This window comes from Charadrius vociferus, unplaced genomic scaffold (assembly GCF_000708025.1).
Source record: "Charadrius vociferus isolate BGI_N301 unplaced genomic scaffold, ASM70802v2 scaffold255, whole genome shotgun sequence".
NCBI lineage: Eukaryota > Metazoa > Chordata > Aves > Charadriiformes > Charadriidae > Charadrius > Charadrius vociferus.
The window spans coordinates 3749317-3775968 of NW_009648785.1; the positions used below are offsets into that span (position 1 = coordinate 3749317).

Here is a 26652-nt window from a genome sequence, read left to right on the forward strand (position 1 = left end):
CTCTTCCCAGTTTTAAGCAAGCAAACTTGCTGAGGGTGCACTCTGTCCCACCATCCAGGACAGCCACGAAGGTGTGCTGTCTCCCATATTTAACCCTGGGCTATACCACCACTGACTGTCCTCTATTAGACTTCATATCACTGACTACAACCTATTCAGCCCTAACAGTTCAGCCATTTTTCAATCAAGCTCATTGCCCACTTATCTAGTCTGTACTTCGTTTACCTATGAGGATGTTGCAGAATACAGTGTCAAAAGCTTTACTTAAGATATGCAGCATCCATTGCTCTCCCCTCATCCATCAAACCAATCTTACCATAGAAGGCTATTGGCTCGGTTAACTGTGATTTCCTGTTCATAAATCCATCTTGACTGCTCCCTATCACTTTCCTGTCCCCTCTCCCTTATCAGCAGGATCGAGATCACCGTTTGGATCTCTGTGCCCTTAAATCATCCCCAGAGCTCCCCTGGAAGTGGTGTTGGTGCCCAAATGGAAGAGCAGCAGTGGGTAATAGTCTGAGAGCCAGAAAACCTTTAACAGTCGACCGCATCCTGAATCTGAGACCCAGGCAAATAGCAAACCTCCCAAGACAATACATCAAGATGGCAGATGGGGGCCTCTGTCCGCTCAGTACTATCACTTGCCACTGCCTCCTGGTGCTTCAGTGTGGCTCAGGCTCTGCTGGCTCAGACACTCCTCTGCTACACTGGTTCTGAATCTGTCCCACAGTTGTAAAGCTGCAGGTGGGGTAGCAGTCATCTTCCTTGTGCCAGAAAATTTCCAGCTTTCCCCATCATGGGAGAATCCTATCCAGCAGCGTATCCAGAAGGTCCTGTTTCAAGTGTCCCCCCTCTGCAGAGAATCACACTAGATGCATGTATGAGAGTAACTAAATTCATCCTAAGCCATCTACACATTTGTCATATCTGAAATCAGACTGTCAGAATCTCATTGAGATTCTGAAATCAGAATCTCAAGTGAAAAATACTATCATTAGTAGCTGTACAGAGATTGTACAGAGACTGCTGACTTTCATCGTTCTTCAGGTGAAAGCACGAAGATATCACTGGCTCCAGTACCATTTTGCTTTCAGTATCTTTTTAAAGATACCTCATTAAACACTAAATTTGCCGACTTTCCATTAGAGTACTAGCAGGATTATTTTTAGTGAGAAAAGGGTAACCTACCTTATTAAAAGATTAAGTACATACTTGAGTACCTAATATGGAGGAACTGATGTGCTGTGAAATTCACATAATCACTTACCACACTGTTATTTGACTGTATACCCATATTCTAATAAACCTACTGAAAGTTCAACTAGTACATGTGAAAGTTTCCTATACTTCTGAAAACACTGATTTTTAGAAAATGCTTTTGAGAGGCTTAGGTTATCGGGTTCATTTTCAAACAGACAAAAAGGTTAAAACCACTTGGCCAGTTTGCTCAAGAGCCAGTGTTTACGCAAAAACTCTGCCTTTCTTCTTTCAAATTTATCTTCCATTAGCATACAATGCCTCTATCAATTACAGTTCAGGCTGTAACCCAAGCACTTAGAAGAAGTTGTGCACGAGAGATGAACACCGTCACTAGGAAAGCAGTTTTGTCGTTAACATTTTCAGCAAGCGAATGCACAGTTAATAACTGGATTGCAAAAGATCCTCTTCAGGTAGGTGGGAGGCTCAGTTTGCTATGGCACATCTATTTATGGAATGCTAGCAAGGTTAAGTGGCAGTAATACCTTCAGGACTGGATGAGATCTTACCTAAAACTCATACGGTACTCGGAACAGTCTTCAGTTTTTTGTTGTTGTGTTTTTGTTGGTTGGTTGGTTTTTTTAAGGTTTTTTATGATTTCTTTTCTACGTATCAATTTAAAGCTATCAGTTTTTTTAAATTTCTAAACGCAAAGGAAAACTGTTAGAAATAATTTGTTGTAAAACAGGTTATTTTACATTGGTATGTAAGTTTTACTTGTACAGTTCTACAATAACAGACTATGAGCTTGAACACAGAGAACATTTATATTTAAGTAAACTGAAGGCAATTTCAGTGTATGTTCGTCTTTGAAAATTAACGGTGCAAACTATTAGTATACGTTCTCAAATCTCATGCTTATCTTAAGTTTCATCTAATCTTTAGTTAAGAAATAAATAATTGAACCAGGCTGAAAAGGCAACTTAGCATGAATAAATTCAGTTTTGTACTACTTCCTCAATCCTGCAAACTCACAAATGTTTAAGTAACATAAAATACATAAAACTGATAAAACTAACTACAACTTGCATTTTCTGAGTGGTTCTTATGTTCTAATCACAAGTTTTGACATTACATTACGTCACACTTTAAAAACCTATGTAGGTTATCAAGGCTCTGGAAGAAGTAATTTTATACTGTTTTGAGACAAAGAACCCTTTGTTACATGATTTCTTCCCTTCTTCATTACTCATAGGCAAATCAGAAGGCAAATACTCACTATAAATACCTCAAAAGGTGGTTCCTATTCTAAGGTGTTCATATCTGCATCCCATATTTAAGTTTTGCATACTGATGCTTTCAGAATAAATAAAAAATGAGAAAATATTTGCATTTCCTTTTGATTTTTTCATGCTTTGTTTAGTATCTTGCATACAGCTGTTAACAATGCAAAGTCCTGTGCTGTCTTCTAAATAGACTTGACCAAATTAAATGAATTGAGCAACATAATGCATGTTGAAATTCAGCATTGAGAAACATCTCCTACACTAGACTGAAACTTACTTTTTTATTAACTGCCACAACCCAAACCAAACCAAACAAAGAACAACCTAGGAGATAACACTGAGAACTGAGATTTTCAAATTATGTGACCAAAAAGCATTTCAAAATGTTGCAACAGAGCATATGAAACATACACAGTGTCTATGGTACATCATCACTATCAATACTTTGATTATTACACACTTCTCAAAAAGTAGGCTACCAAGTCATCCTGTCATCAGTCCTTAGACCATGAAGTGTGTAAAAAATAATCACACAAAGAAATTGAAAAAATAGCGCTACTAAGAGTGGCCATTTACACAAGAAATGCAGTTAGTACATCTATTATCAGAAACCTCTATTCATCCACTCATTGTACAGGAATAAATACAAAGAGAGAGGTCAATTTCAGAAATGTTAAAGACAAATCCTTCTCCATTGGAAGTTGGAGCTAAGAAATTTAAAAAACATTACTAAAGCTAAGCACTTTACAGGATTATTAGAAGAGCTTTGCAAATAAATCTTAATCCATGAAATGTTTTGGAAGGAATACGAGCTTTCAGACTCCTGGCATAAATCAAGCTTTAACCACTTGGGCTTTGAAAGTAATTTCTCCTTGCAGACAAGATTTGCTGCTTTTACTCACCACAGTGCTTCCTTTCCAGCCCTACCAGAAGAGCCCAGCAGCAATGATATCACTGCAGTGACACACACTCTCTGATCTTAGTCTACAGATATTAGTGACAGATGCTTTTTTCTTTTTATGTTTCTTTGGTTTTGGTGTTCTTCCCCCCCCCCCCTCCCCCGTTGCTCTTAGCAAGGTTGTTTCCAGTCTGCACTTTCGGCTTCCAAGCTTAATCAGACTTCAGCATAAAATGCACCTTTTGTAATGTAAAGAATAGTTTTCTGAAAAGCAGCACCAAGTTCAGGCAAAAAATGCTTATACCTGCAGAAGTACAGAAATGGCACTGACGGCAGACAAACTCACAGTAGAGAGAAAAGACAGAAGTCAACTCTACAGTACTGCTCCACACACAAGAGGGAGCCTATCCTGCCCAACAACAAGGATTTTCATTCCATATTTTGGGTATTACCTTGCCATGACTTGCTGGAGAGGAAAAAGACTCCCTAATGTGCGATTCTGACAGGAAGGTAAAGCAAAGCCACTGCCCCATCCAACTAAAGAACCCTATGGAGAAAAAAGGAGCAAGCAAAAGACTGCCAGCTGATGAATCATTTTTTGAAGCACTGACTATAAAAAATGCCATACTTAAAAAAAAGTTTTGGCCTATAAATCTCCCAAATAGCTCAACAATATCATTTCCTTCTCTGTCACCACTTTGAGCACTGCATAATTCTCTTAGTTTAGCTAAATTCAGGGAAAGCCAGCTGGTTCTCTGTGGTAGAACTAACAGGGCACTGGAAAGACTGCGTTGAGGATTTGTCACCGAGTGAAACTCTGCCAGGAGCCAGAAATGATGTGGTGTCTTTCCACAGCACATTGCAACCGAGAGAGGCAATATGCCTCGCAGAGACTGCTAACAGCCAGCTCTCTGGCCCAGAGCGAGATTTCAGACCCCAGTTACACTTTCCGATGAAGCAGTCAGCATGTGTGTCATGTTACTCAAAGCTCTTTCAGTTCTTCCTCTGCTCAGAGCAGTGAAAACAAATTGTGTTTCCTCCCTGAAAACGAGGAAATCTGTGTCTTATCGATGCTCTGTACTGAGAACTAATGCAACACACGCTGAAGTGTACTCATAGCAAGACACAAATCCTTCTTACTCCTGTAAACATTTTGTTATCTAAGGTGGAGGGAAGGGAAAGGAACATAAAATCTTTATGTGGGGAACCCGTGGTTGTCCAACATCATTAATAGCTAAAAATTGATGAGACATCTTTGTACTCGTAGGGTACAGTGACTCTGTTACTGCACTTGCTATTCCACCACCAAAGCTACTTTTAAATGCGGAGTTGGTCCAAAGCTCACGCTCATGGGCTGTCCTAGGCTTACTGGCATAGGCCCTGGGCTGGTGGTAAAGGTAGCCAGAGAGCTGTGATCTTATGAGACAGACACAGGAGTCTGGACACACAGTTGAATAAAGTTTGGAATACTAACACACACAAAGGACTACTTATATGCTGAGTTCACAGTGAAGCTGTCCAGAGTAGGCAGGGGAGATGAAGGTAACAAAGGCTACTAGTTGCTCCACACTGGGCTACTGGATGTCTGATCAGGGTACCATCTAGTTAAGAGCCAGAAGTTACATCTCTCTCAAGAGCAGCTGAACCTACTGAGCAAAGCAGTGTTTAGGGTGAGGGGGAGACAGCACGAGCAGGCTTGCAGCAAGGGCACCGATGAAACGCCTTCTCCTAGGCTTTTGTGTAAGGGGGCAAGGACCCCACAATGGAGAAATACTCAAAACTAGTACTAGTCAACTTCACTAGCTGACTTTCACGCAAATATTAGAGCCAAGATCTGTTTTAAAACATACCCTATCTATTTTGCATTTTAGGAAAATCCACTGAATTAAAAGTGTTTAGGGGTACCTCAAAACCCTGGCTGACTAAAGGTCTTATCACAGGGTAATGTAATTTTGGAATTTATCAAACATTCAACCAAGGCCAGATATCATGTAGAATCATATTGCATATCATGTTATATGGTGGAAATCCCAGCATAAGCTATGACTTCTATTTATTGAGTTTTACTGTGTTTGCTCTTTTCTTCCTTCCTTACATCTTTTATTCACAGTATTCGAGACTTTCAACTGCAATTCAAAAAAAGCCCTTGAACCCATGAACACTGGAATTCACCTACATAACATAGTGGCAGAAGCATCATGAAAAGCGGAAAGTTTCCAAAGCTTATTCCAGAGAGCCTGCAAAACAGAAATTGAAAGCTCCCATATATTCTTTATATGTAAGAGATGGAGAGAGTTGGTTACGTGCCAAGCTTATTAATCATCTGGAAAAGTGATGGCAAAGAGAACTGGAAAACAAAACAAAAGAATTTGCTAATTACCACGCTGCTGTTTCTATTTCAAGAGACTATGAAAAAGGTCAAGAACATCTAATGTGCAAGGTGTGTATTTTAGTGTTGATACAGCAAAATAATGCAAATTAATAAACACACATTATTCAAATTCACTGTTGGGGAAATAGCCATGCAGATGTCACAGTAAACACATAAAGCTCTACTTCAATCTGTTACTACATTAATGAGTTTGATAAACCCCTGAATAAGTTAGATGGAACACAGAACAAGTGTCAGGATGCCTAAGTAGTAGAGACAAGATTAATTCGATGTTCGTGTATGTTTAAACAAACAGTAATAGAACAATCTTCCTAAAATTCTGTGAAGATCAACAGCCTGTGAAGTTGGGATTTTAAATAAGAGGAAAAATGAGGAATACAAACTAGACAGAATTGATAGGACAAACTTATTCACCTTTTGTTAGAATGCAAGAAACCAAATACTGCAAAGTTATGACTTACACTTCCATTTATTATTACGTGCAATAGAAAATAAATAAGTCCAGCGAGCAGTGATCCTTTAAAACTTCCTGGTACAACACACCACTGAAGGTAACAGACAAGTAGGAGCCATTTTTAAAAGTTAATCATATAACTGAGCTTTCACTCTTCCAAACAGAGACAGTAACAGCTCAGTTCATTCTTTTTATTCTGTTCAGTCATGGAATTCTACTGGCTGTACGGTGTGCAAGCGGGATGGACTACTGCCTTCAGTTCTGCACCAAAATTCATTTCTTTTATGATTTTCACAATTCATTCTTTTGTGATTTCTTCTGTGTTACACTGAAAGAATTTTAAAAAAATATATATCCCTGCAGCCTATAAGAAAAGGCAGACTAAAATTTGATGCGCATTTTTACATATTGGGTGTTCTCAATACCCTAGATGCCTTTACAAAGGGTAAAGAACGTACTGGAATGTAGAATATACAGGGCCATTACCAAAGTTCATAGCAGCACAAAAGGCAGCCTCTGAACACTGCCAACTTTGTGGCTTGATTTCCCTGCCATAAGCACTAATAATTCTCAGAAGAGAAGCCACAAAGTATTTTAGAATCCTGATGAACAACTTCCTGCTAATCAAGTTATGGAAGTATAAGATTTCTGCAGGACAAATTTAAGGTCTGCTACAGAACACGATGATACAATTCCATGGCATAAGTTGTGTTTCTTCTCAGAAATTTATTACAAGAAGGGGACTAACATGCCCTCTGCTATTACTTGTGAATGTTCAGGCAGAAACACAGTACAATTTGTCTGGTAGTAGAGTGCAGCCCATTACCACTACAACGCTAAAGTGCTAACATTACTGTAATAATTTAATAAGGAACATTATCCAGTGGATTTCCCCAGTAAACATATAATAAACTCAGCCACTGAAAGAAGGCTTGACTATATGACACCATAGAAAGTAGAAATCACACTGGTTTTCACCATTGCTATAGGAAACAGCATATCTCTGCACGGCAACTGTGTTTAACAGTAGTTTATCAGTGATAACTGTCTAAAGATTTAAGTGAGACAATCTCTACAGAGATAAAACGTATAGCTGTGGGGGCAAGAGAGAGAGCAGGCCAGTTTTTGAGTTAAGGTGACCAAAAGAAGCATCACAGTTGGTCTTAGAAAATCCAGTGCACTTGCTGTACTCCATAGTGTCAAATACTCAAATTTACAGCTACTTTCTACTGCTTTCTACCAGTCCTGCATTCACACCCTCACACTAGTACTGATACTCTCCTGACTCTTTCGTGAGCCAGCTCAAGATTTTAAAATACATCTGAAGGACAGGAAACTAATCACTTCTTGTTGTGTTTAATATTCTGCCAGCTGATGTCCTTTAACCAGCTTCCTTCAGGAGCAGAAGTGTCAACACCAGTGTAAGAGAGACAGTTACACTGAATGGAGGGTACAGGGAGAGAAGAACACGGTACTGTGCAAGCACCAACCGTGATGGCACTTAAAAAATTCCATAAATTTTGTTAATTTTTATTTTGATAACTTAAGTTACAGCAAATAATAAGTATACAAAGTAACAGTGCAAATCACTTCGACTTTGTGACCAACAAGACTAATTCTTAACAACTATTATAGCAGGACCTATGCTTCAGAATTTATCCAAGTGTCCCACAAACCCCTTTAAAAGAGGTTAAAAAGTTTTGAAGTAAAGATACTGACAGTCTCATACAGTATGAAGGCATTTTTGATCAACTAAAAGCAAACCAAACCAACATTCTCCTGCATTCTACATAACCACTTTATGTTTTTTTCCAGGCATTTCACAGGGCCCATTCTTGGTGCAAGTGCTTCTTTTGAGTCTAATTTTCATTGGCACTTACAATTTTGAAAAATCACATCCAGCACTGAATTTTCCAAAGGCAGCCAATATTAAATGAAACTAAACCAATATTAAATAAATCAAAACTACAGGACAGACCTAATCTGTAAAGTGAGTAGAGGGAGAACAGTGCTCAAATTAGCAAGTGGAGGGCAAAAGTGAGAATATAAAAGTGACAGCTTTGGAAGAGTTGCCCACTTTTCCTGTATGGCATCCTGTTTTCCAGCCATTCTTTTTTAGAACAATAATACTGGTATTCTCATGTGTCTTTTTTGTTGTTGTTTGTTTTTTAAAAACAGAAAAAGATTGGATTAGGATTTACCTTCAACATTAAGCATGCCACTAAACAAGCTTTTAAAAATTACTAATTTGTAGTACAGCTATAAGCCATATACACTTCTAAAACTGAACCAAAAAACAATAAAAATAATTAATTATGTGCTATTTTGTTCTAAAAGTAAAAAAAACACCCTACAGACACAGAATATATGGTAAACATATATACTATTAGCATAATGAGAAGCAATGCGAAAAACTTTACAAATCCTGACTGTTTACACAGTGCTAACTTCCCTCTAGAACTGAAGTTCAGAGGTTTAAAACACTGCTTCAAACACACATCCACAGGTGTGGATGTTATCTACTTGGATTTCAGCAAAGCTTTTGACACCGTTTCCCACAGCATTCTCCTGGAGAAACTGGCTGCTCATGGCCTGGAGAGGTGTACTCTTCGCTGGGTAAAAGACTGGCTGCATGGCCATGCCCAGAGAGTGGTGGTAAATGGAGTTAAATCCAGTTGGTGTCCAGTCACAAGTGGTGTCCCCCAGGGCTCCGTGCTGGGGCCAGTTCTCTTTAGTATCTTTATCAATGATCTGGATGAGGGGATTAAGTGCAACCTCAGTAAGTTTGCCAATGACACTAAGCTAGGCAGGTGCACTGATCTGCTTGAGGGTAGGATGGCTCTACGGAGGGATCTGGACAGGCTGGACCGATGGGCTGAGGCCAATGGTATGAGGTTCAATGTAGCCAAGTGCCGGGTCCTGCACTTGGGTCAGAATAACCCCATGCAGCACTACAGGCTTGGGGAAGAGTGGCTGGAAAGCTGCCCAGCAGAAAAGGACCTGGGAGTGTTGGTGGACAGCCGGCTGAATATGAGCCAGCAGTGTGCCCAGGTGGGCAAGAAGGCCAATGGCATCCTGGCCCTTATCAGGAACACTGTGGCCAGCAGGACTAGGGAAGTGATCATACCCCTGTACTTGGCACTGGTGAGGCCCCACCTCAAGTATTGTGTTCAGTTTTGGGTCAAGAAGGACTACAGGAAGGACACTGAGGTCTTGGAGCGTGTCCAGAGAAGGGCAACAAAGCTGGTGAGGGGTCTGGAGGACAAGTCTTATGAGGAGCGGCTGAGGGAACTGGGGTTGTTTAGCCTGGAGAAGAAGAGACCAAGGGGAGACCTTATCACTCTCTACAACTACCTGAAAGGAGGTTGTAGAAAGGTGGGGGCTGACCTCTTCTCTCTGGTGACAAGTGACAGGACAAGAGGAAATGGGTTCAAGTTATATGAGACAAGGTTTAGATTAGATGTTAGGAAAATTTTTTTCCCTGAAAGGGTTATTAAACATTGGAATAGGCTGGCCCGGGAGGTGGCGGACTCGCCATCCCTGGAGGTGTTTAAAAAAAGGGTAGATGTGGTACAGGGACATGGTTTAGAAATGGTTTTGTCAGGGCAGGTTAATGGTTGGACTTGATGATCTTAAAGGTCCCTTCCAACCTCAGCAATTCTATGATTTTATGATTCAAAACATTAGAATGCACATATTTCTGTCTTGAAATCCCTTACATTTTGGACATAATTTATAAGCTGATGAAACTTTTAGTACCTTCTTCACAACAACAACAACAACAAAATGCAGTATTTTAAAAGTTTCATGTAAAGTAAGAACTCCTGCAGCATCAAAAACTTCATGCATTACTCAGAAATACGAGACTGGTAAACTCATTAAACAAGTATGTTCGGAACTATTAATTTAGGCAGCGTTGCCTTATATAGTCATTAAGGCCAGCAAACAGATGATACAGAGCAAGAGGAATTGTTGCCAGTTACTTTAGACTGGAAAATATGAGAACAAAATCTAATGCTAGCTGCCAACTAATTCCTCTTCTCTTCTAACAAAAATATTGAAGAAAAGCTTTCCTTGGCTGCAGCCACTTGCTCTCTAGTAAGAGAACAGAATTTGGCTATAGCTATAATAAACATTATTTTACATTTTTCTGCAGAAGTTAGAAAAATAAATGCCAAGACAACAAACTCCAGTGGGGAGAGAAGTCTGCTTGGAAAAAACTAAACATTCATGTATAACTGTCAAAATTATGGAATAACTTGATTCAAAGATACATTTTTTGAACAATCCACCCTTAACTTTGTTTGGACCTTGACCACTAGTTTAGTTTTTAAATGAAAGTGAAAAATACTTTTAATACTTTTGTAACTGAATAGTTTTGGGGAGGGGCTGACTTTTCATTTTCATACTCCAATCTATTTCCCACCCATTTTTGTCCCATTAAGTCAACCAGACTCCTAATAAAGTGCCATGGGGGTGGGAGTGAAAACAAAATTACTTTGGACAAAGTCTTTCCCAAAGTGACATGTTCAGAAAGCTACTGATGACAAATGAGAGGTGTTTCACTTGACATATTTTCAGTTTTCTGTCTCAGGTGCAATTTGTCTGAGTCAAGCACTATGCAAATGCACAGCACTTCGAGTGGATCAGGGACAGAAAGGACTGGGTGCAGGTACCAGAGCTAAAAGCTCACTGCAGAAGCATCTGGGAGTACCAGAAATGAAAAGTTCAGACAAATGCTATAAGAACATGACGCTGGAAGTGGGAGGAACTGCTGCTGATCTCTCCCTCCACATCCCCCGCCAGCTTTCCTACCTCTCCCCTAGAAAGCACCAAAGCAGCAGTGGCTGCAGGAGGTACCCCAGGAAAGCAGTCCAGACACTTCGCACCAGGTCACGGCTCAGGTATCAAGTGTGCCAGGAGAACAGTTGCTGCAGAAGGAGTGCACACTGGTTTCTTTCTCAGTGAATACAAAACAGAACTTAAAGAGCCTACACCAACCACATCCACAACATGAAGAAAGGTCATTCCTAATCCTGTAGAAAAAAATTTAAAGTCTGTGTCCACACAACTAAACTCTTCTCCCTGCTCCTCAAAATTAGAGTGTTTGCATTTAACTTGTTTATTGGATGGTCCCTGTAATGAGCTGTGCGCTGTACTAAGTCTGGAAAGTGTTTGGGAGAGCAGCAAACAGCAAAATAATATCAGAGAGTATGCTACCACTTACACAGTGCAGACCACCATAAGGCAGTGTTCAATCCTTGTCAGGGCCCTCCATAGTTTGTTAGTCCAAACATGAACATTAACAGATGACCTACACTCATACTGCTCAGCCAGAGGGCAAAAATGAGACAAAGCTTCAGCAGACATCTCCTAAAGTTTAGACTCACTTCAAAGAAATGTGTGGAAATACAGGTTTGGTTCATCCCAATGTACTTCCCCAACTGTTTTCCAAATAATATCAATGATGTTTTATCAGTTTTGCATGAACTATTTCACTTTTACCAAAAAACCTCACTAAATTATCCACAAAACATTTTCAAATTCTTACGTTTTATTAAGATTTAAGTCTGTATTCCCTCTACCCTTCAAGCACACATGGTTTCTCTAGACAAACAAAACAAGCTCCATGAATGACATGAGTGACACCAGAGGTTTTTCCTAGGCTGTACATAAACACCCATACAAGCCTATCTTTTCAACAAGTTAGCAAAAATTTATCATAGGACATTTGTTCAAAAGAATTGTGTTACAAGAACATGATTTCATTGAATAAAATAATAACGTGCCTTCTAAAGCTGTTCAAGTAAAGACTACACTCCCACCCCCCAAACCTTGAAAACTAGACTAACTTTTTAGAGTTGCCGACTGTTGAGGAAACCAAGGTGATCAACCAGACTGTTTCAAAGTGTTTAAACCCATATACTTGTAATTTCTCACCTGGCATAGCCTGAAAGTATTAAATCTTGACATCATAAGTGTGACTGTTTAATTAGAACATATCCAAGAAACAAAAGCTTCCAATGGAGAATGCACTTCTAAGTAAGAGATGGAAACAACTGATTTCTTTAAAGAAGTCTGTGTAGCATAAGAATTTCCATGATGTTCACATTTTCCATTAAGCTCTATTACTGGTACTTATTAAAAGTAGTATCAAACTTCAAATCGCTAAAACTGCCATACACACACATTTACAACATCAAAGAAGTTTCTACAAGCAAATGTGCAATGTGTATTATGTTCTCCTTGATATTCTTCTAAAATAAGATTGTTGTACAGACTTGCAACATCTGTGAATTTTTCTTGATGCATTTGTAGATTAAAAAAAGTTTCCTGGAAGTAGTAAAACCTGGACTAGAATCACTGTCATATTTTATAAGATATAATTTAATTAAAAACGTAGAGTATTTGTTCCTCCTTTTCAGGCATTGAAAATTACATTTCCTATCTGTCCTCTGTTCTTCTACCAATGCCGCACCAAGTTACCGACAGACATACTGGTGCTTTTCAGCCAATCTTACCTGCGAAATTCAGACTACAGCACTTCAAGGTGCGACAATCCACTATCTAAAGTGCCTCATCATAGTGCAAACTTCAAAGATGAACATCTACCATTTTAACGTAAAGTATTGAACTGAAATTGTATGATTACACCAGCCAGGCTCTCAGCTTTCAAAAACTACATTAGTTTCAAACTTCGTGCTTACTGTATTATAAAAAGAACATACTTAAGCTCAGCACAAAAAGGCAAGAGGGCCATCTAAAACACAACTTCTCATGAAAATTAACCATATCAGGTAATTTGTGGTAGGCCAGAATTCAGAAATATTTGTGGCCTCAGAAAACTTTCCTTAACTCATTTTCTCTGAATTACTCAGATAACGAAGTGCTTTTCCTAAGCTAAGCATTATTTTCTTTAATTCTCTTAATTCAAGGGAATTTAAATACATCTGGAATGACTGCAAGGTTATTGAATCCTGCAAGAACGCTCATCATTTTGGTAGCATACTCTGTGATACAAATTGATACTGGCTGAGCCAAAAAAATCCCCAGCCACTTTCACTGCCATTCAGGTCGTAAAGAACAGGGAATCCTAGGAAAGATTTCTAAGTATATCACGGTTTCATTTAGATAAAGAAATCAGCTACTTCTACAAAAAAGATGGTAAAACACAGTAGAATCCTATACAAATGCTATAATACCTTGAAAGAAATTTTAGTTTGTACATAATAATATTATTTAAAATTAAAACCTTTTTTAACTACTAAAAAGTATTTCAACTCTTATTAAGTCATGGTCAACCCTTCTAGGTAATGCCAGCTAGAATGCCCAGGATCTCCCTTCTACAAGACTCCCTATGTGGAATACAACCTCAAGAGCCTGTCTGTGTGAATGGTTCTGGAAGAGCTATACTTGCATCAATCCTAATGGATGCAGGACCAATCTGTTCTTAACAACACATCAGTGACAGAGATTCACAGTGTCTCCAGGCAGCCTATTGCACCGCTTCACTATCACTACCATTCAGGCCTTCCCTCATCCCTCTTGTCCAGCCTAAAACTCCTTCGCTGCAATTATTTGTTAGCCTATCTGCCATGGATTTGCGGAATAGACTGCGTGTTTATTTTCTGCAAAAGCCTTTCACATTTTTGAAGAACATGTTCTCCTCAGTCTTCTCTAAACGAAACAATTGCCATTCTTTTGGTCTGTCCTCAAGGGTCAAGTTCATAATCTTATCTCCCTACTTTGGACATGCTTCAACTGGTCAGCATCTTTGTTGAAGCGCTGTGCCTAAAACTGAAAGCATCTTGTGGATTATCCCCTTCTTTACACATGCCAGTCTAGCTATATCATTTTCATATCAGCAAGACCTTGTTTGCTTACCTTTGTTTCACTATTACTCCTGCCCAAACATGCACTTTGGCCTAGCACATATTCCAATTGAATTATGTGACACCCTCTCCCTCTCCAACTTCTGCTACTGTCATGATCGTTTTGAATTCCAATTCCATCTCACTCTGCATTTCATGCATTCTCATACTTGGGTCATTGGTAAATGTAATAGAAATTGCCCACCTGCTATCTAGGATAAAAACTTCAAATCATCACAGTGGGTAATCTCAATACACCCATTCTGATTTTAATTTGTGGTATTCAAAACCACCTTGCACAGACCTTGTGGAATTTTAACTTAGACCATGCTCTCCTGCAGACTGTCATGAGAAATAGCAATCAAAGCTTTTTTTGTTTGCTTGTTTTTACAAACAACCTACATGGTATCTTCTGATCTTCCTTTATCTAGAAGACTTGTACAAAAAAATTGACAGCTTTGACAAAACACACTTCATAATTCCAAGGTAATTATTATTCATCTTGATTTCTTCTAGGATTCATAAAATTTATCCAGTATTTTTCTGGGAAAGTTCAACCAAATGGTAGCAAATTCCCAAATTCTTTCCTTTTGCTGCTTAATTCTTGCTCCATTGTCTTCTGACTACTGTCATCAGCACTTTAAAAAGAATAGAAACAGAGATAAAAGTACTTACAGGTTTCCTAAGGAAAAAAAGGGATAGCGCTCCAATTAGGGGCATGTCTCCAATTAGTGGTTCCAGGATAACCCTCATAGTGCCATGGATCTGTGGAAGAGGAGGAAAAAAAAAGATAATGGAATTGACTTTAGTTCAAGTTTGAAATAAAATTTATTCACTGGCAATGCTCATGCTTCTAATTCATTAAATTCTTGACTACAGAAGAATTTTATAGATGTAGCTTTACATGTCATCCAAACCCCAAAAATTTAACAGACACTAAATTTAACTATTTAGTTGACCTTACAAATTCTTACATTCATCTGCATAATGCTGTGTCATGTTAGTGGTAATGTTACTAAAAATACGAAGTAGATTATTTACACAGGTCAATGTAACCACATATGGCACAATCCAATATAACGGCATCCACAGATACTAAAACAAAAGTAGATGAATGCTTATAGGCATGTCAAGACACACATAAACATACTATTTTTCCTCATTAGAAAGAGAGAGATCTGTTGTAAGGAAGTTAAGGAAATCTGAGAAACAATATTAGAAGGCAAGGAGGCTAATAATCATTGCATCTAAACTCATAATAGCATCAAACACTGAAATATTAAATAAAACAAAATTTTAAGCTCCATGTTCCCTTTACAAACGCACACATCACATGAACATTGGCTTCACGTGAAATTATCTCCATCTTTTACAGCAGAAAATGTTACATATTTAGGACAGTTCTACACCTGAAAGGAATTTACCCTTTCAGCTAAGTCATGTTACTGAAATTATTATGCAATATCAATATTGTGCAATTGAGAAAAAATAGTAAGCAACAAAACTACACAATAACTTATTCTTTCTTATGAACTATTTCATCAGAAAACAATGATTCTGTGATGACTCGATATCAAAATCCAAAGAAAAAAATTGAATTTCACCTGTATACTTTTAACGCCAGCTCTGCAGAAGTATCTCTTGATTTCCAAATCAATTTCACAGTTTCCAACAAAACTAGAACAAAAAAGAAAGTATACATTTCATTTTTAAGGACTAAATTGCAATACACTATTAGTTCTGTTTTGCACTGTCATGACAATGTATTTTGTAGCTCAGTCTATACACAAAAAATGCATGTTAAAACATGACAACATATAACAAAGTTGAGATTGTTAAAAAAACTGCAAGTCTCAAAATATCACCAGTGTCATCAAAATCACTCAAATTAATACAGAGGTATGGTATCATCTCCAGAAGCATACACACAAGAAAACATGCAAGCAGCCTTACTTTTGGGAAATAACAGATACAGAATTCATATTCCATTTCAGGAAAACTCTACGTAGGTCTCATTGATATTACATGTACCCAAATCCACTCTCATCTAATATAGTCATGAGAAGCACTAGATAGAAATGGTTATTTTGCTAAAAATCAAAGTTGTTTGAAATATCAAAAGACTTGCAAAACCAGTCATATTTAGAAATTCATTAAGCTGTGCACGCTGAGCTGGATGATCCACTAAGCAAGGTTTAAGCTAAAAACAGCTGAGTCTTTTCTGAGGGGAGAGAGGAGACAGGAAGAAAATTAGAAAATAATATATTAAAAACAATGCAAGTTTTTCCCTGAACCATTCTTGATCCCCGTTTTTGGGGATGCAAGGTCAACGGCTTGAAATTTTGCAGATGCTGCGCTATATCTCAGAGATTTATTTGTAGAAGATGGTAAAAAAAGACCCATCTATTTTGCCCATGCTACAAGGCTAAAAGATTATTTGTACACAACTCAGGCTCAGATTTTAGCAGCTGCTTTTCCTGAATCTCCATGCAGGTCAAGCACGTACCAGCAGAGTTGAGCAGATCTTTTCCAAAAACTGCTGCTGCTGTGAGCCAGCCACATTGGGTCTGAAAATAAACTAACTCTGAGACTCAACAAAGAATTTAGGAAGAAAGCTTGAGACTCTGATTTAGCATGGGAATTGGTCAATGATTCTACAGAATGAGAGCTAAAACCAAAACCCAACAGATCGAATACCAAGCTACAACTAGGGAGAGACTGGATAGACATGGAGACTGACTAAGAAGATATGGGTTATAAAGAAAGGACAAATGAAATCTGAAGAGCTTTCTGAACAGACTGCCCACTTAAAGAAAATGGAAGAAGGAACTAAGTGGGAAAGAGATAAAGCAGCTTGAACAAAGCCAAGACACTGCTGGGGGCGGGGAGGGGGAGGGGGGAATTTGTTTCCTCTGTAGGGCATCCTTTTCCAGATACTGCAGTAGGTTCACATTAGGTTCCTCGGACCTCACCTGTATAGTGAAAAACTGTTCAGCCATGTTTAGGAGTCTGATAGAAATTGGGAAATTATGAAGAAAATGGAGTTGCGCTCCTCATGGGGCCATTTTAGGATCAAGTCAAGATAAAATTAATTACTCTTACAGTAAGAGCAGAACAGCAGGACTGCTGCCCACTCCCCTCTGACAACTGAGGGCCACAAGGTTTCAAAAGAAAAAAAAGGTGGGAGTTGCTGCATTCAGGATATCCATTATTCAAATAATCTGTAGCCTCCTGTGCTCTGTGTGTGATGGTGCTGTCTATGGGATTTCAAGCAAATGCAAATATTATCAATGCCTTAAACGGAAATAAATAGTACCGAAACATCCAACATTGGAATTTATTTTGGACTATTCAAAAGACAACACCACACAGAATCATTTTGGTACAATGACCAGTCTGGGGAGGTAGAAGACAACAACATGACAGGGGTCTATGTGAAAGGAAGGTGACCGTTGCTTTCCCTGGAAAGAATGTAGTGTGACTGTGCAGTTTAAAAATAGGTATATAATTTTTAATATACAATTTAAAGCAATGTGATTTCTATTTTTACCTAACTATATATAGAGTTAGTAGATATATATAAAAATACAGATACACTTATATAATTGCATAACACCATGACACAGTGAAGCAAGGTCAATTAAAACTTGCAACTGAAACCTCAACCTTGGCACTTCGTAGCATGAGAACTATTTGTGTTATGAAGACTGGGAAGCAATACGCTCGTTTGAAAATCCATAACAACATGATGACAAATTGAAGTAAAAATAGTAACAAACTGCATTTGAGGGTAATAAGTGAACAACTTTTAACCTTGTAATAGAGCTAAACATGGTTTTATGCCCTAAGATATTTGTCTGGGTCCATTAACAGTCGACACCGTACGTAACATACAATTTGAAGGCTCATTTTGTAAGTAAATTCTATACATTCAGATCATAATATCCGAGAAATATTTATGATCTCTCTAATGTACAGATCACTGAGATAGATTACAGTTTAATGAGGACAGTCTTGCAAGAATATAACAGCAGCTGTACTGAATCAGATGAGGAGCACAGTATACTGTATGTGGTCATTGTAGCCAGCAGAAGATACACAGAAGAAAAATAAACAAAACAAAAAAAACATTACAGTGATCGGTGATTCTGTACTTTGGACTATTTCATTATTTTTTAGATCTTTAGAAGGTCTTTTGACCACATTTTTATGTCTGTTTTCTACCAGTGCAATGCTCATGAGTTTCTCCATTCAGGTATGCCACATGAAAAAAAAAAAAAAAATCCACATGTTTAAATCTGCAGCCCAAAACTTTTGTTAGTGCCTCTATTTTTTGTCATCAGAAGGTGAAAAAGCTCAGTTGTACACTATTAACAAACATCTCCTCAATCTTTTTTTGCTTTCTTTACTACAGTTCACATTTAATTTGACGGTTTGTCTTGTTTTCTATCGATCCATAACATTTAATTTTCTCCAAGTGTTTACTACATTCATGCACTTCAGCAAATGTAAGATTTCTGCTTATTAAGAACTCATTTAGACTTTATCTTCATTTGCTCAAGCAGTTAAAATTTTCCCTTGCACATCTTTGTAACCAGAAACTAGACTTTTAAATTGTAACCTGAATTTTGACAATTTTTTTGACATAAAGCTCACAGTAAGTAATTGTCCTGGTTTGCGACAGTAACAGAAACCTAAAGTGTACCCTTTCCAAACATGGTCCTGAAATGGAATCTTTAAATACACTTTCCAATGACTGCTTTGTGGATTAGCTAGTCAAGCTGCTTACAAGAATAAAGTTCTTAATTGGATCCTGAGCAATGCATAGGACCTGTTTCAAAAGGTTCTGAAAAAACACTAAAGCAATGATCATAATGCACTCAATATCCTTGCAGAAATGCATGCTCCTTTTGCAATTAAACTTAAAAGAAAAAAAACCCCAAAACTCCAGGAAGCTCCAAAAAATACTAAATAAGTGTTTTGGAGACACATTGAAACTACTTAAATGTACTGTATAGAAGGTCCAAAGCAAATGCATATATGCTGTCACAAACAACTGACAACAGAAAGGGCTAAAGGAAGCCACAATGGTAAAACAGCAGGATAAAAGGAGATTATTAAAAGAATTAATGTACTTTAAAAAAAATAAATATCTTTCATTCCCTCCCCCCTGCTACACCGCCCTACAGGGCTTGGCTTCATACAGCTATTCTTACAAATACTTAGAGAGATCGTTTCCCTTCTCAACTGTATTTAGGGAATGAAGGGTTTATAGAAAGCTCCTAACTTTAAATTTAAAAATAAATTAAAATTAGAACAAACTAATTTAAACTGGAGATTAAAATCTACAGGGATAAATACTCTGAAGGACAGACTTTTCTCCTGCAGTTAAGACTATTCTTTATAATCTTGCAAAACTGAAGTTGATTCCCTAAAAAATAGTTTAGGGTTGGTATGTGTACATAACTCTGTATCTAAACATTTACTACAGAGACTCTTATTCTTCCTTCCTGTTACTACTGAAACAATGCCAGTGATGGACACTTAGAAAACATTAAAAAAATAAAATCAAACAGTAGCAGTTGATACTGGAGTGCCATCTGTCTTAAACTTGCATGAGTAAAAGATTTTGGAACAGATCTCTTTACCAATGAGAAAGCGTCAAGGACAAGTCTTACATACGAAATGGGACTTCCTTTGATGTTGGTTTTGTCTAAGCCTTAATTGTTAGAAGCTATGATAGTCACTCCATAGCTCTCCTGTTTCCATTTTCTTCCTGGAAGCCTATGCCACTGGTGGTAGGGGGTAAATGGGCACCTAGCTGACTCAGCACTATTATTCTTTATTATTTAAACCACTTCAAGGAATTTATTTCAGCCTTTTAGACTGGATTCTATTCCAGGTGTTACCACTTCTCTACGTAGGTTGCAATGTAATACAATGAGACATATGGGTAAATATTTCCTTCAAGTCTAGGTAATAGGACATTATTCCTGAAATTTTTGTACAAACCTATTGTCCTTTTTACATTTATCTGTCTCAGCCTACTTTATGAAGCAGAGCAGGAGGGAAAAAAAAAAGAAAAAAGAAACACTAGATTTATCCTCTCCTCCTGTGGGAATAATTCTGCTTGAAAGGGAAGAAGTGATCTTGGAACACTTGGCCCTTAAATGTCTCAAAAATACATTCTCAAAACCAATTTCTTTGCACTGTGTCCATAGCGGTCAGACAAGTCTGTTTTCCTGAGGGCTTAAGTCTGAAGAGGTGAGGCTGTTCTCACAGCTGCTATCAAAAGTGGCAACAAAGTGAAAAGTAAAGGAAATTTCTCCATTAGTGCTAACAGCATCCATCCAGTGAAACAAGCTCTCAAAAAGAGAATCCTGCTGCGTTTTGTCCAGCAACACCAACCCCTGATGTGGATAGCTGTTTTTTTCCTACAGAAATTAAGTGATTCAATTCAATAAAAGTTGGACCCTGCTCACAGATGTAGCCCTCGCCCCGCTCTGAAACCCAGGAAAGGATGCAGCAGCATCTTCTCTTATCACTCTGGCGCCAGCTTTGACAAAGAAGCAGAGTTGTCAATATAGCTGAGATTTAGATAAGTAATTCAAAATTAAGAATAACCAAGTTCAAACTTTGGAAGTGACCCTGAAAAATAAAAGCTGAGGACCAATTCCCCTTCCAGTTAACGCCAGGGAAGCAGCAAGAAACTCAGAAAGCTGCTCTTTACTGGATCATCAGTGACTGACAAAGCTGTCCTTTCCAGAAGCTACAAACAGGCAGAAGTAGTCACTGTAACACATATCTATGATGGTCAAATATGAAAACATTCCTGGGTTCACTGACTGAACTTTCAAAAAACTCTGTAACTGCAGATTGTGTTGAGAAGGATTTTGGCAAGTACTGGGTAGATCTATTTATAAACCTATATAAAAGGGTCATGATGAAAGGGCAAAGAAACCTTAAGCAGCGGAGCACAGTTGCTCTAGCATTATAGAATACATAGAATTACTTCAGTTAGTGGTGTGAGCACAAGTACTTCAGTAGCTATCTTTTTTTTTTTTGGTATAACAGTATTGGCAAAAGAGAAAAAAAAATTAAGTCACTGAGAAAAGTAAAAAACCCAAGCATCTTATATCCTAAATTTCAGACTAGACTAAACTCCATGGCAATTTTTTAAAACATTAGGGGAAAAAAAATAAATATCAAAGACGGTGCTTTAGCTCTGGAAATTTTTTTTTATTAAGTGGCATTACTTTAATGATGCAGTCACACTGAGTTGATATACTATTTCCCTCAGATAAATGCTATTTACAGCATGCAGTTCCTTCCTCCATTCATACACAATTAGAACTAACTACATTTGAGTAATGAAGTAATTCTTCTCCTTTTAGGCCAACATAACTGCCTAATAAAACAAAGCACATATTACAAAGCATGGGCACCACAGTAATACAATAATAAAGTTTACCTGATTTGAAGGTCCAGAATGATCTGCCTTTTGTCCACATTTTCAGTGTACACTTTTACACCATTTATCCGTAGAGGCTGAAAAAATGAAGCAAGTAAAAGTTGGATCCTTCTACTGAACTATACCATACTAAACCCTTAACTTCAAAATAAAGGTGAATATATGCAAATTCAAGCCTGAAGTTAAGAGTTTACTATAAGCATTATTAAAAGGTGTGAAAAAAAGCTATCAATTTAGATCAAAATGTTATTTCAAGGGTAAAAGTTACCTTGCTGGGATCCACTCAACCACAACCCTCTGGCAACTACCCTGGGTTTAGACAACTAGATTTCAAATTTACCAAAGATTTAATATCAAGATTTCCCTCTCTACCCAATAAACATCTCATTTCTCTGTACTACTATCTGTATGTCTAACACTCCCAGACAAAGCATTCTTTTCTATGCAGACAAAACAACATGCTATTTTTAATTCACAAAAATGTAACTGCCTTAAATGGAATAGTCAGAATGGATGGAAAATAATCCACAATCCCCACAAAAATTTGTGTCAAGCACCACATGCTCTCTCTCTAAACCACTGTGCTTGCACTTGCCCTCTCTCATAGAGAAACAACACATATCAATCAAACATTCCCAAGACAGAAGTGTTCATCAAATACTAGGTGGGAAAGGATGACCGATGACCTTACTTAGCACCACCCCCTGTCACGTTTTGAGGTTTTCCTTTCTGAAAAAATTGCCGTATTTCTATTTACACCTTTTTAGTAAGTTAAGTAAAATGGAAATCTCACTGCTGTCAGATTCCCACTGTGTTTGAGGCTGTGCAGCTCACAGGATACAACTCAATCGTGGCTGCAATATAAAGTAAGAACAGCTGTTTCTTATGTCCAGGATAACTCAGTCCAGCTGCAGAAGCATACAGAGGTTTTTACCCCACTCAAAGTTACTATTGCTTAAAAGGAATGCTATTCTACAGTCTGTAATACAGGTGTATCTAGGGCAGGACTCTCAGCTTTTAAAAAAAAAAAAACAAAAACACAAAACCACCACCACACAAAAGGCACAGTAATGAATTGTTATATACATGAAATAGAGTCACAAAGATAGAAAAATAATTCCCCTCCATCACACCCGAAACGTCAGTTTTCCTAACGTGTGGGGTGTGGCATTGTGTGCAGCTGTGGGACTGGAAGATTTTTTTAAAATCCTTACTTAAAATCCCATTTATGACAAGCAAGAGGAACACAAAACACAACTTCATGAAAAAGCTGTTAAGCTACGTCTCAACAGAAGTAAAACTTTGGCTGATGCAGGTAAGAATAAGTACTGCTGAACTTATTGCAAGCAGAGGTAACATTCTTAGCTTGGACTGGTTAAACGGGCACTTCTGCAGGCAAGTGAGAGCTATCTATTGTGACCCCTTCTTTCATGGGACTAAACAGGAGGTTAACACCTATCTGCTCCTTGATACTATGTTACATGGAATTCTTTGGAAAGTTGAGCCAGCAGCCTTGTCATTGGACTCCGACCATAACATGATTAAAAGTTCATCTGTTACAGGAAAGGTAATTGCACCTGGATCATCTGACAAGAAAAGGATAATGGTCCCTGCTCACTTAATGTAAAGCATTACATGAACAGTATTAAAATTGTGTTGCTATGAGTTCTTCACATGATTAGGAGTCACTATACTTTGAGTCTTCTCCCGATTCTCAGGCAAATTTCTGAAGCAGAGACCCCAGGAAAAAAAAAAAATAAATAAAAATGAAGCCTCTACTAAAAAAGCCGCACACATTTTTATTTGAATGTTACAGAAGAAATCAGAATCAGGCTTACCACCAAGTGTCACCAAGAAATATTTTTGTGTAGATTTAAACAGGTTACATGAAAACAGTATGTAAGACAGGGTCTCTTAGAAAAACTTCACCAGTCACTGACCTGATGACCAATATCAATCTTTGTAAAACTGAAGGTACTGAGGTGGTTGTTTGCTCCTCTTACTGCTGGTTCTATGGTCTCCCGGAAGAGTTTCTCAATAAATTGGCAAATAAAAGGCCACATCTGTTTTACAGTCTAAGGAAAAAAAAAAATATTCTTTCAGGCATATGTAAGAAATTTTGTACAAAGTTTTAAACATTCAAGTTTTCTATACAGTTCATTACAGACATAAGAACTGGTTCCTTTTTACATACAGGAAAGCTTTCTGGAATTCTGAATTTGTGTGTTTTATACATTTGCACAAATCTGAAGAACTGGAGGAGGAGGAGAACAATAATAAGAATTTTCTTCTTTTATCCCACAAATGCATATGCAGCCAGCACTGATGCTGAATGTTGGGGAGAAGGGTGAAGAGGGTTAAGTTTATTTGCATGTAAAGAGAGGAATAAGAAAAAAATGGGTCAAGTGCATTTCATAAATACACGCATAAGGTTTGTAAATGTAAAATTACAGTATTTTACTGTCATATCTAAAAATTCTTTACTGTTTATTTTTTCCTCACTATTTTCTAATTAACTCATGCTCTTCTATGCTCTTTGAATGAAAGATATTTTTAGAAAACCCAAGCTACATAGATCTATAGATCTTAGATGATCACACATATAAATCAAAACTGCAAAATTGATTTATTTTTAGATTGTAGGTCAGGAACCTACAGTAACTGGAGAGAATCCCAGACAAGTAGAACATAAAAGTCTGTGTTTACAGCTGCTATGACTTCCACACAATTATAGCTGTCATTATTTTAATGCCACCTAAAGTCATTCTACAAAACTCACAATTTCAAGATCATGAAAACAGATTTAATCTTTCTTGTGACTAACTGGATCAACAACCAGAAGCTTCAAGTGTAAGAAGAGCACAGAAAGTTAAAACTACGCTGTTCTCAGATTCTTGCCTCACTGTTTTTTTTAATCTCAGATTTCCCTCACCCCTCTTCCCATTTGGAAGAGATGCTAATAACCAGTCTTACCTTGTTGAGCCATTCTGCCCTCTCTGTGTCTGGAAAATGGACCTAAAAAAAAAAAACCCAACAAAAAAATTAATAAAAATATAAAACCCTTTTTAGTTAATCATGTCCAGTCATTTATAATACAGGAAAGCTTAGGGATCTCCCTATGAGCAATGTATACAGTGAACAACATATTAAGCAGTTAACATGCTTGACAAGAATATTAGAATTCAATCAGATAAAATATGAACTCATTTCTGAACTATATAGATACAAGTCCAAGCATACATTTAATAGTGACACCTGGAATAAAGTATTGCTTTAACACCATGAATGAACTAAAAAAAAAAACCAACCAAAACCACATAGCTGACACAGCTAGCGTCAACCAAATTTACCTCTTATGTTTCAGAGGTCTTTAACGTGACACACACGACTGCCAGAGTCCTGACTGCATTTCAACTGCCTTTCATTCATGCCAGATCTTTTGCAGCATCAATAAATCATGGCTAGAAATATTTAAGCAGTGAAGCTGAAGCTCAGAAAAATGGATTTACTCTCCACCAAAAGCCCCTCAAAAGACATTTCTAGTGATTTCTTTTCTTGAACAACTGCAGAAATCCTTAAGAGGCAGAAATATGATGGTATATACACAGGATGGAAAGTACCCATCACAACAGGAAAACACCAATTAAACACTGGAAGAACAGAGACAGTTTTCCAGACACAGAAGAGCAGCACAGTTAGTAACTTTACACCTTAGACACGCATCAAAAAAAAAAAAAAAGATGAAAACCTGAAGCAGTTCAGTAGAAGCAGAGTTAACAAACTTTTCTTTAGAAACTAACAGCTTCTACAATGAAATGCAGATCACACTTCTGAAACACAAAGAGCCTTTGAACACACTAAAAAACTGTGACCTACATATACTGACTTTCGTGAAGCAATGCAGCAGTGTCTCTACTTAACTGAATTGCGAAGTCTTAATCTCTTCACAGCATAACAGATTGTACCACTGGTTTTAACAGCAGTGCCTACTGGTTATTTTTATTATGCATATATCCCAAATGTGAAGAGTCAGTTAAATAAACACTTTTTTAACGGTATCTTCAACAAGTTGGACTTGAAGAAAGCCCCGTTAATGATTCCTTCGCTTAGTTTTTATTAAATTCTTGCATTAACAATCAGCACTATCACATTCTTGAATATACTCAAGTTGCCTTCACGAAAGTCCTTAATTTCATCTAAGCATCCATGTTTTAGCTATGCTGGAGGGTTGGCCCCTACAGCGGAATCAATATTGTCAGTTATTTCTCCAGTCTCTGTCTGTCTCAATATTCCCAGGTCCATAACGAAAGTAAGCCATACATTTTTACTGATTCTTAAAGAATTTCAAATACTGCTTTCTTCCACTGTCAAAAGAAAGGCTCTTGGCATCTTTTTCAAACAGCTTTTTTCAAGTATATCACATATCTATCAAAACCATTACAAGTGGCACAAGAATGACCAATGGTCTGCTTGACTGTAACAAAAACATTCAATAGGATTTATTTTACTTAGTGAGTTCAAAGAACTGAATTACTAATAACGGATGGAGCAGTTTGGGAACCACATTATTACATTTTATTTATTTAAAATTAATTTCCTAGAAAATTATGGTGAGTAGAACGTCAGAAGTCTGTATTTAGAGGGTTGGGCAGGGTTTTTTGCTTTCTTAAAACCAAAAAATACTTAGCTTTTTTGCATTTGCAACAAAACAAGCAGTTTCTGTGTGTACATGAATTTACATCTGAACAGGGCTTACACTCAATTTTGGTCTTGCAGGGTTCTCAAGTTGTTTCCAGTGATCAAAAACTTAAAGGAACAAAAAGAACAATCACTATGTTAACCCTAATGCTAATAAGTAACATTTTGACCTTTCTCCTAAAATATTTGCCCTCCGATTCTGCAGATGTAAAATATCCAGTTCTCAATAATTACTTATCTCTTAAGCATGATGTTGGGTCAACATGAATGTGTCATTCTGATTTGCTTAGGAGAGCGATTAGTGATGCTCACGGGCTGGGAACTCAAGAGCTGTTCCATACAGGGGAGAACATGAACAGCAACAAAATAAATTAAAAAGAAACAA

At 37.6% G+C, this 26652-nt stretch overlaps 1 protein-coding gene across 1 annotated transcript in view; it reads right to left on the reverse strand.

The window, feature by feature from the left end:
- Positions 1–25871, reverse strand: part of ESYT2 (extended synaptotagmin-like protein 2) — a 62699-nt gene extending 36828 nt beyond the window's left edge. The window contains exons 1-6 of the mRNA XM_009886796.1: positions 25809–25871; positions 24543–24584; positions 23510–23644; positions 21570–21646; positions 15703–15775; positions 14774–14863 (exon numbers count right to left, since the gene is read on the reverse strand). Of these exons, the coding sequence (XP_009885098.1) occupies positions 14774–14863; positions 15703–15775; positions 21570–21646; positions 23510–23644; positions 24543–24584; positions 25809–25871 (480 nt within the window). The remainder of the gene's footprint in view (positions 1–14773; positions 14864–15702; positions 15776–21569; positions 21647–23509; positions 23645–24542; positions 24585–25808) is intronic.
- Positions 25872–26652: the final 781 nt, after the last annotated feature.